Genomic DNA, 19,138 nt, shown 5'->3' with positions numbered 1-19,138 from the left:
GACTCTTGTGTTGTTACCCACTCCAAAATAGGTTTAAATACTCAATAGCCTAACTGAGTTTTTGTGTTTTAGGGGAACCATTATCGAAGACTTTGAGTTTGATCTTCAGAAGACATTTGCATTCGACGGGCTCCTGGTTTTCAATGCAAAGGGATGGGAGCCATTTCTCCTTAGTATTAAACTTGTCTGATATTTTGATAATCCTCCCGTTTGAAACCCCTATGTCTCAGTTGAACATCCTCGGTTCTGATACACTCCAGTAGGCTGCATTTTTGGGGGTATCAAAAGGCTGAAAAAGCGCTCGTTTGGCTTTTGGATTTGCAATGCAAGCATGTGTGTGGACTCCTCCGCCCCACCGCCCCACCGCCCCGTTTGTTTGTCAAAGACGCCGAGGAGTATTCCTCAAATTGAATTCCGCACCGGGGGAGAAGGAAAGCGCCCGCTGTGCGGACCTGCGGAAATTCAAACGGAATCAAAGTGAAAAGTTCGGCGAAAAATCATCGACACACTCGACGGGCGTATGAATGGATACACGTCCCGCGCCCCTTCCTTTCGACTCCTGGCCAGGATATCAGCGACTGTCACTCAATCTTCGAGTGTTCGAGAGGCTGCGGGGCGGGCCGGTGAAGCGAAGTGTGCGTGCGAAAAGAAAGTTTCCCTTGCCCATTCAGGGACCCAGGAACCAGGAACCAGGAACAGGAACAGGGAGGGCGAACAACAAGCAAACACCAGGCAGGGGAGCAAACGCACCGCAAACAGAGCCCGAATAATTTGACTTTTTCTAACGCCAGGCGGCCACTTCGCCTTGCCAGCAGGGAGAGTGAGGGATACCCTTTTCGGCATTGTTTATCGACTTGTGCGTGGGGCTACAGACGCATGCCCCACTGAAGGGCACCAAGTCCCCCGTACTCGGGGGGTCGAAGGTAAGGGATTTCCCGCTGGCCAGAGGCACCTATCTGCAATCTGGATGTTTGCATTTTCAAGTAACTGCCATTCGACTTCCTTTCCGATCTATGTTCTGGGTGTAGGAGTGTTCGCCGGGCCTCACTGGCACGCACACTCGTCCGTCCTTGGACTCCCACTCGAAAGCCCTTCCTGAGGCCCAAATGCTATCACATTTCGGTGCCCTTTCGGGTGCTGCGGCTGACAAAAGTTTTGCTTGCGGCTGCTTTATTTATTGCGTTTCTTTCCCGCTGTTTTGGCCGAAAAGTGGCGAAAGGGCCTAAGCGGGGACCCCATCCCAAGGCCCATCCCAAGGATGGAGGGAACATTCGCTGCATCCCTCATTGTATTTGCGGTCTGGACTCGATTTAATGTTGCTTGAGTGCTTCAACCAAACTCGGGGTGTTCTTGGTGTTGTCGGCCACGTTCTTTTAATTTGCCCAGCTTGAACTCGGCTGCAGAAGTGAGTGGGCAGTGCCGGCTATGCCGATCGACCCACAGACCTAGATAATAGTTTGGAATCCGATTGCCACCCATGTGGCGGGTGGTCCAATCTTCCTGTAATTATTCCCTGCCCTGAGCTCCGGGTCGAAGGGCACCTCGAGCGCACACACTCTCAGCCCAGTCCAGTCTCCTGGCCTTGTGATTGCCGGGGCAAGGGGACCGGTGGGTGGCTCGAGGACTCGCAGAGGCTGGGCAGGCTCTCTTGATTATGAAATGCATTATTTGCATTGAGGCGAGCGCACACATGGCTGCATTTGTGTATATGTTTTCATTTCAGTACTTTTTCAAGAAGGTTCCAAGGTTCGCCAGGCAACCAGCTCGAATGTGCACCTAAGCACACCCGTGATGTATGATCCCCAAAATATTTAGGAGCTGGGAGAGGTTACGAGGCTACGGCTACTGGCCCAGCCAAAGTCCCGGCAATGTGGAGAGGCCCGCATGTCTAAGGTCGGGCGCACTGCAGTATAATATCTTGATTAGCATTTTCAGGCTGATTATGTCATTGGCCGGGCCCCCCACACACATGGGCGGCCACGGCAGAGCGGACGCGGAAGCGATGGCAAAGCGATTGGCAAATGGCCCCCGCCTGATCCTCTGACCCGCCCTTCGACCCCGTCCGCCCACTGGCAGCTGCAATTGGGCGGTCGCCAAACATCCGTGGCAGCTCGCCGCCCACTGGCCACCCGTCCGCACATCCATACACATCGACGGAACGGAAAGTGCCACAAGTGTCCTTCGGAGCAGCTTGCTGCAGCTTGCCATTTATCGCAAATCAAGTGACTGGGCCAGCTTTATTGTCGTCTGAATTGATTAACTAAGGAGCCTGCGCTGCGGGGACCGAGATGCCTAATTAGCAGCTCTCTTGAAAAGGCCAAGAAAATGCTCCATTAATTATCCCGAGGATCTGGAAACATCCGTTCGCATTGCGACTGCTTTACCTGGGACAAATGCAGAAACGCCAGCTAATTGCAGCCAACTAGTGCTGCCACGCCCCGTGCCGCCCCCCAAGTGGCGCCCTTGCGCCACTGACGCCCGGGCAAGCAGAGGGTAACAATTAATTGTGCTCATTTTTTAGGAATCCCTGCCACGCGCTTCATTTCATTTGCCCGCAGCTCCCAGCCCGCCCTCTGCCCCCTCTCCGCCGCTCCCGCGTTAGCTGCAATTTTCGGTATTATTTTAACCGACAGTGTGCTGTGCCAGGCACCCTATGCTCGCCACGCCCCGCCGGCCGCCCCCTCCGATGTTGTTTATTGCACTTGCAACTTCCGCAACAAACGAAGATAAATTGTTGCTCCTGCCTGCTGCTCGCTGCTCGTGCTTTCAGCTGCTGTCGGATTCCTTGGCCGGTCGTGCTGCAAGTGTTGCTCTTTTCTGCCCCGCGGCGGGGCGGTGGCTCCGGCAGGCGGAGGGTGGTCTGCGTGAAGCAGAAACTCCAAGTCCCATTCTACCCCGCTTATACGTGCGATATTTATTGGGGCTCGAATCGGCGCAATGGGGACTATTGGGCAGATTGGCTTGTCAATGCCTTATAGAGATTTTGAACAGCGCTTGTTTCACTGAGCAAAAGCAAGGGTATAGCCAGGGGGAAGCTACCGAGTGTCCTGGTTATCAGATGGAACCAGTTGATGTACACCTATTCGTCTGAATCGGTCCGGATCGGAATATCCCCATGATTATATTATAGGGCTGCGACCTTACTTTCATGCTGAATGCAGGAGGCGAAGACCCCTGACTCCTGTGTCCCCGAATAATCCGCTGAAAGTCTGGCGAAAGCTCCCATGCCAAGGCCCCGATCATTCCAGCTTGTCAGTGCTCTTCAACGGTTGCATCCCCATCACTCCCCTCAGCTTCGAGTACTTGTCAATGACCCAATCTAGGTTGCATCTGTATCCATATGCACCCGTAGTACGTAGAAGCCAATTTTGAAACCAATTTCGACCTGACTTGGGGAGCCAGTGCCTACAAAACACACGTATGCAACTGCTCCCTGAGTCAGTGTGCTCGGCACCCGAACTATGCGGCGCAGTAAACACTTTCGACACAATTAAAAAGCACTTCACGGATCGGTCAATGGGAAAGGGCAAACGCAATGCTTTTTGAAGGTGTAAAAGTGTAGGAACATTCTCTTCAATCTGTCATACTTCCCCCAAGCGCCATTTTATTGTTACTAGTGTGCGTTCCATGGGTACAGAACGGAGAACTGCTTCGATGTCTGTTTACCCGGCGATTACCGAAACACGAAGTGGGCGGCCGTAATCTCAGACATTGACCCCTCCGCCGCCCCGTGAATGGGAGATAATCTGGCTGGGTACCCCCACCCAGCGATAAGGCCCCGGCTTCGAGTTTCAGCTCCCTGCACTTTCCAGCCAGTCGCTGCGAGAATGTCGAACTGGTCGCTTTGTCCGCTGCTCCTGCTCCTGGCGGTGGCCCTCGTCCGTGGGTCCGTGGCCCTGCCTGGATCCCTGGATCCCTCGCTCCTCGAGAACGTGGATGTGGAGCAGCTGCGGTCCAACTACCTGCCGCCCGGCCTGCAGAACACCTCCCTCACCGTGGACGACCTTAAGAAGCTGCTGCAGTCGAAGTGCCAGAAAGCCAACGACCTGGCCAAGGCATCGGTGAATGCCTCTGCCCTGAGCCAGTCCGTCCAGGACGCGGCCGTGACCCTCGGGGAGTGCCTCTCTGGGCTGGCCAACGTGACAGAGATCCAGGCCGAGATCGCCGAGGCCAGTCCCAAGGGCGACCTGGACGTGGTCTTCGAGAAGTACTGCCTGCGCATGCCGCAGGCCAAGACCTGCCTGAGGAACTTCAACGCGGCCCTCCTGCCCTGCCTGACGCCGGACGAGAAGGCCCACAACGCGGTGATGCAGCGGATCGGGGACAAGCTGCTGGAGTTCATCTGCCACAAGAACGGCGACCAGATCGCCCTCTTTATCGCGGAGCAGGGGCCCGAGTGCCTGCAGAGCAGTCGCGAGGGCATCGCCAAGTGCCTGAACTCCTCTTTCGCGGGCTACCTGCCCAAAAACCTGAGCCCCGAGTGGAACCTGCCCCAGTTGGTCCTGGGCCCCAAGGAGTGCGTCGACCTCTACGCCTTCGAGACCTGCACGGTGGAGCTGCTGGAGAAGTGCGAGACGATCACGCCGAGCAACATCGTGGAGTCCATGTTCCGCTACGTGCGGCGGGAGTCCTCCTGCCAGCCCCACATCGACCGGTCCAAGCGTCAGCAGCGGCAGGCCCTGCCCCTGACTGGCGGATCCTCCACCGCCACGCCGCATCTCACCTGGACCTCCGCCAGCCTGCTAGTGGCCACTGTGCTCGCCCGGCTGGCCTAGCCCTCTCTTGCATTTTTTTGATATTTTATAATTATGTTTAATAAACTTTGCAAAGTCGGAAGCGGAGTCTCTGCCCCGGACGGACTGCCGCCCGGCGTAAGCCGCTTAACGGATTCCCTTTTCAACTCCGGCCACTGGAGGCGGGTTAAGGCGGCGGGGCCCACAGTGTTAAGCTGCATAAACACAAGCCTGAAATATGAACGCGGACTGGGGTCACCCGGGTGCACTGGGAAAAACGATCGGCGTAATCTCGGCAAATGTATACCAGCCCGTTCCGGTTTTCGCCATTTATATAAAGATTATGTATTGTAAATACAGTTAAGGTCTCATCAGTTCAAGTCTCATTTCTAAACGCAGGCTCGCGTTTCTATCGACATTTCCCCTCCACGTAGTATCCGGCAGCGCCTCGAACGCGATTAAGCAATTTTAAGCTAGTACGATTTCTCTCAGTGCAGTCGCGCCATATTGCGCTTATCGGGCAGCAGCAGCTGCAGAAGCAGAAGCAGGAGCAGAAGCAGAAGCCAGAGCTACAGCGGCCGAAAGTGTGGAATATAGAGGGCAACACAATCCGAATCCGCATCCGAATCCGGAGCAGAAGCTGGAGCAGCGCCGGTTGAAGGGTCACTCGAACGCGTCTCTTATCGCCGGAGACAAAGACAAGGGATTGACGGCGGAGGAGGAGCTGGAGGAGCCGGGAGAAATGGAACCCGGCCGGGGAATGGAGAGTCCGACAGCCGCATTGGCCGAGCTCAGTGGCGAGCGTGGCGACGAGATAAGCAAATTGATTTGCCACCCAGAGCCGCCGTCCCTCAGACCTTTCCCGCCCTTTGAGAACTGGCCTGGTCACCCTCGTTCATCATGAGCGACCAGAATGAATCACCAGTTTCCAGAGTTTCCGAGTGAGAACTTCAGAATACCCTCGCTCCCTGAATCCAATGTGTGGCTGCTGGACGTTTATCCACGGGATTGGAGCTGAGCACCTCATTGTTCGAACTGAAACAGGGTCTTGAGAAATTTAAACGCTGTGGAAAGCAAGATAATGGTAAGCACACTACGTCTGCAAATTGGCTACTGCCGTTCCTCGGTTCGAATTTAAAATCTGGCCAACGGACAGCGAAATAGAAACCGCAACTGTCATCATTTCACAGACGAGTGCAGCTCGGTGCTGGGGAAAAGTCGTAGAAAAACTGAAACTGGAAAACAAGGAGCTCATCCTTGGCATGCGTCCCTGCTTCTTTTGGAGGCCATTTTGATGGCAGGCGAAGCGTGAAATGAACTGGACGGAGTCCTGCTGGGCCCCTTCTCCGCCTCATCGGAAATCGCTCAGAAGTGCTGGAGTAATTCAAACCAAAACCGGACCCCATCGGGGGTACTAAAAATACACCTGAAATTCCGAACAACCCACATTAACCCACCGTCAAGCCCTGCCCGGGCTAAATTAACACTTAACCCGTTCCCGGCGAGAGCCGTTCACTTCGACTAGTTAGCCCGTCGAAAGTCTTTGGCCAACAAGTCATAAATGTTGCAAACTTAATTAGGACTGCAGTGCTCCGAGCCCAAGTTGCGACCACGCCCGTCGTCCCGCTTCCGCCGCTTCGCAGTCCATTATTGATGTGAAAAATGCGGAAAATGAATGCGTTTCCGGTACTTTTCGCAAGTTGGCAGCTAAATTGCAACGGCCATGAATCATTCGCGACTTTCCCGCTGCCGTCCTGCACTCCGGCATTGCTCACTCCGGCTACTCGCAAGGAGCAGACAAACTTTGTACGTGCCACGCGAACTGTTGCCAAAAGGCGTGGAAGGGGCGCGGTCTCGGTTGACCAGGGGCTAAGGGCTCTGCGAAGTTGGCTGGCAAATAATTGCACGTCATTGGCCAAATTATTGGATCCCTTCTTGGGATGCGAACAAATTCGAGGGGCGAAGAGTGGTTGACCAAGTGGGAGATCTTCAGAACGTTGTTTGTCAAGCTCGCCTAAGCGTCAAGGATTGTATCAACCTGGGATCTTCAAACTCAAAACGTGAGAAGTGCCGGGCCACGTCTCGCACTTCCCTGCCGTTGCTTTGAAGGTAACCAGCTCTCTGTGTGCAATTTCTTGGAATCCCGTCGATTTTCACTTAAATTCAAGCGAAGGATGGCAAGTGGCTGCACTCGTCAAGTTTAATTAAATATTCCAATTTGGGTCCCGAAAAAGCTGACTCGGCCCTTGCCGCCGCTATCTCTAATTGTGCACGCGTTGCCCCCTCAAGCCCTTCCTTGGGGAGTGGGAGGGCAGGGAAGGGCGGGCGGCAGGTGGAGTGCTCACCTGAGGCGCCTGCGGCAGTTGGTGTCCCACGCTTCGACGCTCATTTGCAAATGTTTGGCTACGTGGTGCGGTGTGAAAAGCGCGCCGAACCGAGGGGGCGGAGAAAGGGGTGGCGAAGGGGGTGGAGAAAGAGGCGGCGAAGGGGGTGGAGAGAGGGGCCGGAGGTTTGAAAGGGCTGCAGTGAAAGCGCAGACAGGGGCCCGTGGGGAAATTGCAGCAAATGCAGCAGCCACCAGATTGGATGCATCTTTGTTTAGGGGCTAACCGAGGGCTCCAAAGGGCTCAGGAGGGGCAACAGGGGGTGGCAGGGCAACAGGGGCTACGCACTTAGAGGAGGGAGGAGTATGCAGAGGCTCCACTGCTTATGGGCTAATGGAGCCTTCCCCACAGGATCTCGATCGATAGCTGCCAGTGCAATCCCGAAGAGATGGCCGCAATGACAGAGCTGCTTTCTCCAGGTGTGGAGAGCTTAGCTTTACGGCGTGTGTCGTCGGATGTAATTGGGGTAGCTCCCACACCTGCTAATACGTTGGCTAATTAGTTTTGAGTTCAATTTGGCACTGTTGCCGTGTGAATGAGCCGATAAAGGAATCTATCGAGCCCGGCCATCGCCGCCTTTCTCCGTTGCCACGCACCTTCATCAGATTCGCCAGGGGCTGTTTGCAGGAAGTTTAGCCCCTCTGCGGCGCCCCTTGCCCTTCGCCCCTCGCCCCTCGCCCCTCCGCTCCAAGCTTGCAACACTCCCAAGTGTTCCTTGTCTGCCCTCCCTCCGACTTTCACCGCCTCCCCCTCCCCTGTCTTCCGTGCTCGCCAGTGTGTGTTCATGTTGGTTTTACGCATGAATGTCTGTGTGGCAATGCGTGCTTTTGGCCAGGGCTGTGTGCGCAGGGGGGGAGGGGTGGAGAAAGCGGGGAGCCGCAGCAGAGCTCCGGGGAATATTTGGCATCCACAAGTACGTATACTTTGGGGTCTAATTTGAGGCTGCTGGCGCAGCTCAATTTACAAGTGAGAAATTAAGATGTCGACGAAACTTTGCTTCAAACACCTTTTCTCGCACTGGAGAAAGTGGAGATGGAGAAACCGCCAAGTCTCTGCGAGCCACAAAGTCTGAAGTGTTAGTGGCACCGTAACCAATGCACTTTGCACTCGCTTCTCTCCCGCCTCTCTCCTCCTTTCCCACCTGTCCTGGCCACTTTCTCCTCCGCTCCAGCTTTCGCCTTCGCAAAAATCCACCAAATGGGCGTTTAATTGCCCAAGTTGCAAGCAACAAAACAGCAAATTTACCGTAAATTCGTTTGGGAAATTCTTCGCGGGAAAGCTCACTCACTCTTTGCCCCTCCTCGCGCAAAAACGATCCGGAATGCCCTTGAGTACTGACCAGTGGTCCCCTGATTTCCACGGGCTCTGGGGAATCAATAAGAGAGGGCTACCTACAGCCGAAGACAGAGGAATCTGTACTTTGATTGCTTTTGGACAGTTACGCACTGCCCAGAGAGTGTGCCACAGTTCGCACTTCACAAAAATGCCGACAAGGAGAATTAAAACACAGGTCAAAAGGTGCCCAATGTTGCCCCCAAAAGGGGGCTTTGGCGAGCACTTACAGCAGATATTCCTTTAAGTGGCGCAGAAGTGGGCCCCCTAAGAGCGACGTGTTCGGGCAACAACGCTCGTCCCGCTCGTCGCCTAACTAGCCTGATGTAAATTTGATTAAAACTGCACATTAAATCCGCTGACAGCTGTCGGAAGTCGTTGGGGCCTGGGGTCCTGGGGAGTGGGAGGTGGGAGGTGGGGCAGGAGAGCGGACAAAACCGCTGATGACGTTAAAGCCACCCTTGTGCGGTTGTCTAAAAATTATGCAAAGACACTCGACGTCCGCAGGGCGCGGGGGTCTGCGGCTGTGCTGTCACACACGCTGCGTCAGCGATTTTCGTTTAAAATTGCGAAAACTGTAAACAGTCTGGTATTTCCAACCTCCTGGTCCGGGGTGCGCTCGGGGTGTGATGGGCCGTCCTTCAGGGATTAAACAACCCTGGTGCTCACCACACAACATCCTTCTCGCAACCCACAGCGCAGCCAAAAGCAGCCCACCGAGGAGTCGAGAATTATTCGGCAAATCGAAGCACGGGGTATGTTGTAGTCTGTACCCCATTTGAACCTTGTTTGCGCGAGTTTTTTCTAGCCAAGCGCTGTGCATTTTTTGCCCTTCACCATTCGACGCGACAAACTTTATTAATTGCGACAAACTGTCAGACGATCGAAAGCGAGACACCCTGCCCATGTGTCTACCTCTTCGTGGCCAGGCCGGGAAATCTCCTGGCACGGCGCTCTTCAAGCTCTGCGGCCTTGCGTTTGGTGAAGTCCTTCCGGCGTCTCGGCGGCGAAGAAAGACCCATTTGGCGGTGGAACCGCCTCTCACACTCGTCCAGAAGCTCGTTATTCCATTTGTTCCACTTGAAGCCTTGCTACGCGATCTTGAGGTTTCATTCCTTACGGCGCTCTCGGTCCCAGACCGTATACCTTATGTCAAGGTGAAAGCGATGCGTGCTAAATTGTCCGTGTGGCGAGCTTGCTTCAGAAATCAATGAAGGAAAGGGAATTGCAGTATTTGGGCAAAGGAAATCTTAAAAGCAGTCATAATTATCACGCGTCCGCATCACGCATACGCATCGTGTTCAAAAATCCTAACCACGGTCTAGTTTTCAAAACTTGGTGTGCAGTGCCACTGACCTACTGTTTGATAATGGGCACGAATCAGTATGTAATGCATCCCATCTGACTCCTCAATAATGCAAGAATGCAAGAATGCCAGGACGTGGGACCCTCTTTAGAAACCAAGCCAAGAGGTCAGTTCAGGCCAATCAGAGATAGCAAGGGCTGTGGCTGAGGAGGTGTGCAATCGGCTCCTACGAACTCAAATTATGAGCCGATAAAATGTCAATTTCCGTAATTGCTCAATCAGTAAAGCACTATTTTCAGAATCGGAGCGATGACGGGGTGGGAGAGCCCGAGCACAAACCAAGGACCAAAACAAAGTTGCATGACATGCATAAATTGACGGAGTTGGTGCGAGTGCTGGTTCGGATGATTGCGAGTGTGTGCATGGCCAGGGGCTTTGGGACTCCCCCAGGACCCGTGCAGTATTTGCTCCAACCCCGAAACTGAGGACGTGTCCCAAGAATTTGGCAAGAAAATAAACCAATTTGGCTGCGGGAGTCGGACTAGGACCAAGTTTCCAATAGTTGCAATTAAGTGCAACATTCTGGGGTTTTGTTTGCATGTGCCACAGTTTCCTCCGCCCCTTGCCGCTTGCCCCTCCTCCGCGTCAACCCTTTGGCAAGGAGTGTGTGTGTTGTTCGGGTTAGGGAGCTCGAGGGAAAAGTTTAGTTTGGCTTAACTGGCAGGCTTAGTTTTTCAATTAGTTGGATGGCAATGGCGGTCTCATAAATTGTTGTCAAGTGCGGAGGAGAACCCCCAACCCCCCGAAGAGGAGGAAAGAGGGTGCCCGAAAAAGACGGCGCTAGGAAAAACTGGAATCCAATGAGGGACCTTCCATTCATTCGCTTTTTCAGTCGCTCTGCCACTTGTCACTCGCCTCGATTGCCAATCAAACTGGGTCGAACCGGGCCCCTGGCTCCCCTCGACCAGCCTTAACCCATGCCAGGCCAAGAGCTTGTCTTGCTTTAATTGCTTTTCGCTGTATCTGCGGTCGCATAAGGCCCTCGCCGTCCGATTTTCCCGGAAAGCAATGGCCTTATGTCAGGAGTCACGCGCCCCTTCCACCCTGCCATTTGCCATTTACCGTTTACCATTTCCCAGTTGCCAGGTGAAAAATGCTCTTCGAGGGGCGCAATATAATTTAAATGAAAACCCAAACAGAGACAGAGCAGGCTTAATAAGGAAAATGCATTTGTGCCGAGCTCTTGGCCGGGAAAGTGCCCCGAAAAAGGCCCTCTCCTTTTCACTTTTCCGCCGAGCGTGTCGGCTGTCGAGTGTCGAGCGTCTGCGTGCGGCATTTGCCAAATAGCTGCCAGTGCGAATAACTCAAAAACTTACGGATCTGCATACATGCGCCACACTCACTACTTGTATATATGCATGAATATATCTCGAGAGCAGCTGCACGACACCTCAGTAGAGAGTGGAAAGTGGGAGTGGCGAAGTGGAAGAAAAGAGGAAAAGCGGGTCTGTGGGGCACTTGTCTCAAGTCGTGTCGGATTAAGAACCCCCTTCGCCACGCCCCTGGCTGCCATTAACAGTTCCAGAACCAGAAGAGGCCGGGTCTCGGGTTCCGAGTCCTTGGAGCCTTTGTGCCCCAACTCGAAGCCGGCTTTTAGTTGAATTATGCGTTAGTTAGGACTCGCGGGGGTGAGGGGTGGGATTCCCCTGGCGTCGACAGGAAAAGTATTTAAATATTTCCCGAGCCAGTCACCTTGCGAGCCGGAGAGCCTCCCTGTTCACATGGTCAGCGCCACGCTCAAGCCGTTAATTGCAGCTCCAAAACAGACGTGCTGTGACAACGTGGGAAGAGCACCCAGCGGAATAAGGGTACGTTTGGGATAGCACCTGCTTGAAATAGCATTTCCAGGTTGACGTATTGTCGATTTATCCATAAAACACAATTTGCTGAATGCCCCTGCAGCAACCACAAGGTGCAAGGCGTTTGTGGCAACAGAAAGGCGCACTATTCTTTCTGTGGATAATCCCCTTGCAAGGCTCAACACAAACACGTCGGAGAGGCGAAACAATTTCCTTCCTGCCCCTGGCTCCTTGCTCCTGCGATGTCTGTGTAAATCATCGTCCTGGGAGGGAGCCCCTTCCCCTCGAACCCCGCCAAGAATTCCGGGAACCCCTCGAGCTTCCACGCGTGCGGCCTGCACTGAATGACTTCATTGCAAACAAATAAAATATCAATAACGTCAGAGGTGCAATAAATCATCGGTGCAGCTCCTGGTTTCGGTTGAGAATGGCCCACTCCCTCACACAGGGAAAAGGGGGCCGGATGAGGACCCGGAGCGGAGTGGAGCGGAACTGCCCGCCAGTCGGGCACATTTCATTTGACGCTGAAATGGAAAATGGAAAATGCAAATTGTTTGCGCGTCGCACAAAAGTATGCAAAAATAGCTCCGGTCAGAGGGGTCACGCTCAGGGGATGCGGGGCGGGGGGCGGGGGGCGGGGCGTGACAGGTGGACGACGGGATGCGGCTAGGGGCGTGGCAGGCGGAGACGGTATCCAAGAGCTGACCAAAACGGTAGGTCCCGTCCGCTCAGTGGAGTGCCCGGTGGAAAACGAATCGACCGAACTATATAAAACAGTCCTTGTTCTTCTAGTTTAAAGGTTTTTGTATGTTTCCCTGAATTCGAGAAGAACAGATTCCAACATGAGATTCTTGATCCCGGGTCGTAGGTGGGATGCCTCCATTGAAGTTAGTTATTTAATATGCAACATTTCAATTTTCCTTACACTTCCAAACTTCATACCTTCTGCGTTTAGTCTTACTTTCCAATAGCTTTTATGTATTTACACATAGCAGTGTACAAAATATATCTTTTATTCAAACTGCGTTAGTTTGGCCAGTCTCGCTCCAATACTTCTTTTGGAATAATGCTAATTGCATTGTTAATCCATCCACCACGGCGGCAATTAAAATTCAAATTAAAATATGCGAAAACCTCCTCTTCTGACCAGTCCTCCACAAACTGTCGCCAACCAGTTGCCAGTTTGCCAGTGTGTGCATGCCCGTAGGAGAAACAGCTGCCGGCGCTCCGAAACAATGTGCACACACCCTGGGGCATAGTAATTATTTGGCCCCTCGGGACAGACATTTTTATCTGCCAATCGACTTTGCCACCGGGCATTGGATTTACCCGGCATTCGGTACTCGGCACTCGGTACTCGGCACTCGGTACTCGGTGTATGCATTGGATTCACCTACCACCGAAAAGAACCTGACCTGGCATTCTGCGCTCTGGCGGGTCCATCTTTCTGCACTTTTTCTCTGGCCGCAGTTTTCATTTTTGATTGCGAACAACAAACATTTTTGCTGGCGTAAATTTGTCCATACAGTCCACGGGATATATGTGCATTCGTATCTACGACGGCACAAGTACTTATCCAGATATATGTGTGTGGAAAAATGCAATGCATTTTTGGCTGTTGCTGGCTTTCGGTGGCGTTGACAATTTGCATTTATAAATTTCGTTTTCAATTTGGACGGTCCACACACCCCACAGATACATACACTCGAAAACAAGGATAGAAAGAGAGAGTGTGGAGTGCGGGAAAGAGACGACGATGCGAGAGCCTGGTCCAGTGATTGCTGATTTTAATTTATTATTGTTTATTGATAAAATGTTCGCTGCAAATTTGCATAAATCGATAAATAATGGCCCGGCAAAAGGCGAAATTTTAGATATTTATTGCATTTTGTGCCGCCCTTTTGACCGCCCGTTTCTACGCTCATGTTTGTTGCTATGCTTTTGCTTTCAATTTCCGCCGAGCATTTTACCCAATTAACTAGATTTTGTTGCCTTTGTTTGCATGGCGATTGGCAATTGGCAGCACCACGGTCAGGATATTACCTGAAAGGGAGCTCTCCAAGGGGGAGCCCTTGCTTCCATTTCCCATTTCCCAGCTGGCATTTAGCGGAAATCGTGTGGCTGCGATCGCATTGAAGTCTGTTTAAATTTAAACCCTTTGCCGCCACCGACAGGCAAAACAAAGGAAGATGAAGGAAGATGAATGTAAGGGCGGCCAAGAGGGGGTATTCTGTGTCCTCCAATCCGCATCCTGCGATCCGTTTCTGGCCATGGACACCAGGCCATATCAATATATTCAGTCAATTGATGGGGCGTTGGAGGCCGCTCAGACTTTTCGGCAAGAAAATGTCACGAACTGAGGAATATCTCAGGTTGTACTAAATATAGCATTAAAATGATTTCTATTTTTGGCTGCAAAATGTCAGGTCATTTTGCAAAAATGAAATGAATGTGTGGTTGTCCCACCAGTGAACATTTTTTCCCTCCTATACCCATACTAGTTTAGAGGTAATATTCGGTAGTCGCAATGTCGGAACGATTGAATGCTGTTTTCTCTTGTTTGGTCTTTGTCTCTGTGGCCCGGACACGAGGAATCTTTGTTTATCTGCCCGACACTACCGTCCCTCGGATGTTTTTCTTGGAGCAAATGGCACCCCTCCTAACCGCTTGGTCCTGCGAGATACTCCCGGCTGGGTCCCACGCTTCGCTTTTGTTTCGCAGCGTTTTTTCCGATTTCCGCTTTTGCTTTGTGTTTGGCATCCTGGCGAGAATCTCTGGACCACCCTTTCTCCGCTGGGAATCCCTTTTTGGCTGTCTGCAGGTGCTTTGCAAGTGTTTGTCCGCCACAGCGAGAAATTTGGGGAGAGGTTTTTGCTAAATCAGATTTGATAATAATTTATTGTTCCACAGAGTTAGGATAAGTTAAGGCTGGCCTGTTTCGATCCGCATAACTTTTTAAAATATGTTAACCAATTTTCGCATTTTTTTTAAGGGTTTTTCTCCAAAAACTACTTAAAAATTACAGTTGTCGGGCTTGAGACGGAATTGCTTATAAGCTCAACAGGGTATTGCATTCTCTTTTCGGATTTCATTTCGCAAATCGAAGAAAACCCAACCCACCCAAAATTGGGTGGTAGCTCCCAGACGAAAATGCACATTTTTTCGCTGTTTTTCAATCGAAACTTGGTCAAAACAAGGCCTCATTTCGTCAATCGCTTGCCAAAATACGAAGTTTTTGATTCGAAAATTAGGTAGAAGGATTTCAGACAAACATATACGTTTTTTTCGGTTTTTCAATCGTAACTTGGTCAAAACTGTTTAAAGCAGCTAACAACCTGCGCTAACGATCCGCTTCATCAAAAAGTATTTTTTGTAGCCATTTTCGCATTTCTCATAAGGGGTGAAGTCATGTAATTCTTATGAATGCTATCATGGTTTTCCTGCCCTGATCCTCTGACTACTTTTTGCTTGCCACTTCTCGACATCCTCTGCATCCGCTTTTCTGCAGCAGGTCCCCTTTTCCTGAGGCTGCTGTTTTCCTGCATTCTTTTCAATTTCTCAGTGTGGTTTGCGGTTTCCTTTCGCCCAACCATCCCGCTGATTCCGGGCTCCCGACTCCTTTCCCGCCCTTTGTGTTGGACTCGACTGGGACTCGGACTCCATCCCTGCACCCCTGCACCCCTGCACCCCTGCAGCTGCCTATGCATAATTCTTTTATCTCAACCAGGCCCCTGCTGAGCTTTCGCTTCCGACCCACCTCCTTCTATTTCCCTCCTTTCCCTTCTCCTTTCTGGCCACTGCTCTTCCGCTGCTATTGATGGCTTGTTTACATTGTACCGCGCTCGCAACTCCCAGGCCATTTGTCTATAATTGACTAATCGACAGGGCAGGCGGGAAAAGGAGCACGCGACCTGCTGGGGGACGGGGACCTCTGGGAAGGCTGCAAGTGTGAATGGTAAAAGGTAGATGGCCAAGAGCAGTAGAGGGAGCCAAGGGAACTGTGTCATTGGAACCGCAGGCGGCGATAGTGGCAGTTTATGTTTAAAACGTTCTTTAAGATTATCCAAAACTGCTTCAAGAAGGACAGTTTGAAAATATACTCGTATATATATACTTACCATTGAAAATATATATACTTACCAATGTACCGAACTGCTTTTCCAAACGAGTTGTTGCACACTTAATTTAAGGGGACGGTAAGGTCAAACCATACGAAAAATTCAATGTTTTTTGTGATTTTTTTTCCTGAAGACGCAGTTAAAATGTCTTTATTCAACGAATGGATCATTAGAGTATGACATTCGAAGAATGGCTTATCCAATTTTATCGAAGAAATATTTAAAAATATGGTAATGGTAATTTTTTTTCCCAAAAAATTGTGTTTAAAAAAAAAACAAAAATTCCCGGGGCAAACTATTATCTAACGAATTAACTTGCATTTTTGGATTTCTGATGATCCAGCACTGAGTTATGAGGGGCACCGACTTTGAAAACGTGAGTTGTGGTTTTTAAAGTTTTTAACACAAAAACATCAAGAGTAAAACGGAAATCCGGCAGATATAAAAATACTTATACTTTGAGACAATATTCTTCAGATATAATGCACTCAAGTAACAATAAAAAATTCTTATACCTTACCCCCTTAACAAAAAGATATACTCTAAGCGATATACCCATTCGTTAATGGGTGATAAGTTTTTATTAAGGTGTTTTGTACATGAATATCTTAACTGAAATATCATAAATGCAGCAGGTTCAAAGCCATACATACGCCGATAAAATTAGCAGCCTTTAAGCATTCATGCGTTTAAAGTCACCTCGTCGAAAGGCAGCCAAGAGCCTCACTTTGCTACCAAATAAACTCCTAAGAGTCAGGGCCAGCAGCCAACCAGAGAGGCTGGCCAGAATCGTAGGACGGTGAATGCGAATTGAATTAGCGCTGAATTCCGTTCTCAATTAAGCGTATAATTTCCATTGTGAGTGTGTTTGTTTCGGCTCTGTGTGTGTATGTGGCCATTTTGATATGACCAGTTGGCGCAAATATTGGCCAGGTGACTGTGCTGGTGTGGGTGCGGCTGTGGCTGTGGGTGGCCTCGCTGTGCGGTTAATTAGATTGCGAGCAATAATATTGCATGAGCCGGCAATCGGGCGACTTCGCTTCCCGTGGGCGCAAAAGGGGTGTTGGGCGGTGGGAGGCTGCTGGGAGGGGGGAGGAAGTGGCCACACACACTGTAACACTCGTACGCTGTGTGCACTTACATGTAATTAGCATTTCCTGTTTGGTTTGCCAATCTTGCACGCACACACACGCACACACTGGGAGGGGAAGGTGAAAGGCGAACGGAACGGGAGGAAGGGGAACCAACATAATTAGGCCGGCCAAAAATCAAACGCCATCTGCATTCAAATTCAAATTGAGATTGCTGCGCAAATTCGGTTGCATTCAGCGTTCCGCCTACACTGTTGAAAATGGGAGCATTGCAGGATTGGGCTAAAGTTGTCCCGAAAGTCTCTGGGTGAAACTTATCATTTATGTAATCAGTACTTACTCTAATTGTTACCTAATACTTCTGCCATTTAAAGCCTTAAACTAATTTTTATTGTTCTTATACTTGCAGGTATTGGATGCAACGTGGATGACTGGATCGCCTGGTTTGATTGGAGGAGAGAGTACCTCATAAGTCGGAATGTTTCTCTGCACAACAAACATATTTAAAAAGTGTATGCTTTACAAATAAGTATTATTATGTGGAATCAAATAAATGGAAAAAAAAACGAAAACAAAAATACAATTTTTGGATATATTTTTGTTTGAAAAGTCTGGCGATATGCAACATTTTTCTTTATTTAAAGCTTGGTTTTATGTTTATTTATTTTGTTGCCTAGTTCTGGGCATTGAATTTAAATAATATTTATTTAAATGCCTAGAAGCATGCAGTGTTTTGATCAATTTTAAGCTCCAATTTAAATTAAATTATTTTGTAGCACGCTTTTGGGCTGCCGATATTTGTCGCTTGAATGTTTTGTGTAGCCGTCTTTTGGGGGCTGCCAAATTTTCAAATCGCGTAGCGACCTACTAAAAATTCTGTTCGCCTGGTACTTCAAAATTTAAAATCGAGAAAATTCATTCGTTTCTAAAGCAAAATGTTTGTCAAATTGATTAATTATCTGCTTTGCGGGATTAGGCGAACATAAAAACTAGTAGGTATCTACCGGATCTTATAAATTCAGAAATTGCGCAGTCACCTCCTGTAATTTCTGTTCGCCTGGTATTTTAAATAAAAAATCTCTGGATTCGCCCTTCAATATTCGTCATTGGCAAATTTCCCGTCCCTGAATACCAGGCGAACATAAACAATAGTAGGTTTCTACTGGGTTTCATGATTTGTTAAATGGGGCAGACATCTGTCGAAGAAAACCAGTGATTTTTCGATTTTCAATTTTTTGAAGTACCAGGCGAACAGAATTTTTAGTAGGTCGCTACGCGATTTGAAAATTTGGCAGCCCCCAAAAGACGGCTACACAAAACATTCAAGCGACAAATATCGGCAGCCCAAAAGCGTGCTACAAAATAATTTAATTTTAATTCTGGCTTAGAAAAGGCAAAAACATAGCATGCTTCTAGGCATTAACAATAAATACATTTAAAATTCAACGCCGAAAAGAGTGCACCTCAAAATTTACTCAGCACGGAAATATTTTTACTGGCCAAAAGTATGCTACAAAATTAGAAAATTAAGAAAAACAACGCAACCCCCCCAAGCATTTCGAAAAAATATTTTTAGAATACCAGGCGAACATAAATTTCGGGAGATGGCTCCACAAATTTGAAAGTCATGAAACCCAGAAGACACCCTCTATTTTTAGTTTTTTTTTTTGTATTTTTTGCAGTGCAGGCTGCCGCTTAATAGCAGCTTTGAGTTATGAGTCCGGTGTCGTGTGGTAGAAACCTTATTCCGATGCAAAAGGATATAGATGGGCCAAGAAATAAACCTAAAAAAAAGATGAAAACGCAATAGAAAGCTAATCCAAAGCCATAGCCCACCGATGAATCAACCGAACGCAGCGACCACAGGAGCATGCATTTTATGCGGTTTTCGAGTTTCGTGTTGCAACCATCATCACCTGCGGCTGTCGTGTAATTGCAGATTTTAATTTTTAAGCCGCGCTCTTTTTCCCGGATTTATGCGCATGCATTTTGAATGCCATGCATATGCCAGGGAATCGCTATGGGAATAGAGAATTTTAATTAGTTTGCCGCGTTTGCATTGGTATATGCTTTTTCCGTTTCCCAAGAACTGCGCACTTTCAATCAGAAGTAGGGCCGCCGGCAAGTAGTGAAAACCGACTCTTAACCATCGTCAGCATCACCTAATCATCATCATTGTCGTACAGTCCATAAACTGCCCCTACCGTTCCGCCACTCTCATCATTTCCGCCGCTTCCAACGATTTTCCAGCCCACTTTCCGCCTCGTGTGTGCCATATAAATAAACATAATCGTGAACCAAGGCCGGGAAAGGGC

At 49.8% G+C, this 19,138-nt stretch overlaps 1 protein-coding gene across 1 annotated transcript; it reads left to right on the top strand.

The window, feature by feature from the left end:
• Window positions 1-3,800: 3,800 nt before the first annotated feature.
• Window positions 3,801-4,884, top strand: LOC108024175 (27 kDa hemolymph protein). Its single transcript, XM_017093999.3, has one exon. The coding sequence runs from the start codon at window positions 3,828-3,830 to the stop codon at window positions 4,773-4,775; it is 948 nt and encodes a 315-aa protein (XP_016949488.1). The 5' UTR covers window positions 3,801-3,827; the 3' UTR covers window positions 4,776-4,884.
• Window positions 4,885-19,138: the final 14,254 nt, after the last annotated feature.

Source organism: Drosophila biarmipes, chromosome X (assembly GCF_025231255.1).
Source record: "Drosophila biarmipes strain raj3 chromosome X, RU_DBia_V1.1, whole genome shotgun sequence".
Classification (NCBI taxonomy): Eukaryota; Metazoa; Arthropoda; class Insecta; order Diptera; family Drosophilidae; genus Drosophila; species Drosophila biarmipes.
The sequence above is the reverse complement of the archived record's forward strand: the minus strand, read 5'-3'. Positions and strand labels throughout refer to the sequence as shown.

Bases quoted from the DNA above. Each gene is read 5' to 3' on its own strand.
- LOC108024175 (XM_017093999.3), top strand. From the start codon at position 3,828: ATGTCGAACTGGTCGCTTTGTCCGCTGCTCCTGCTCCTGGCGGTGGCC.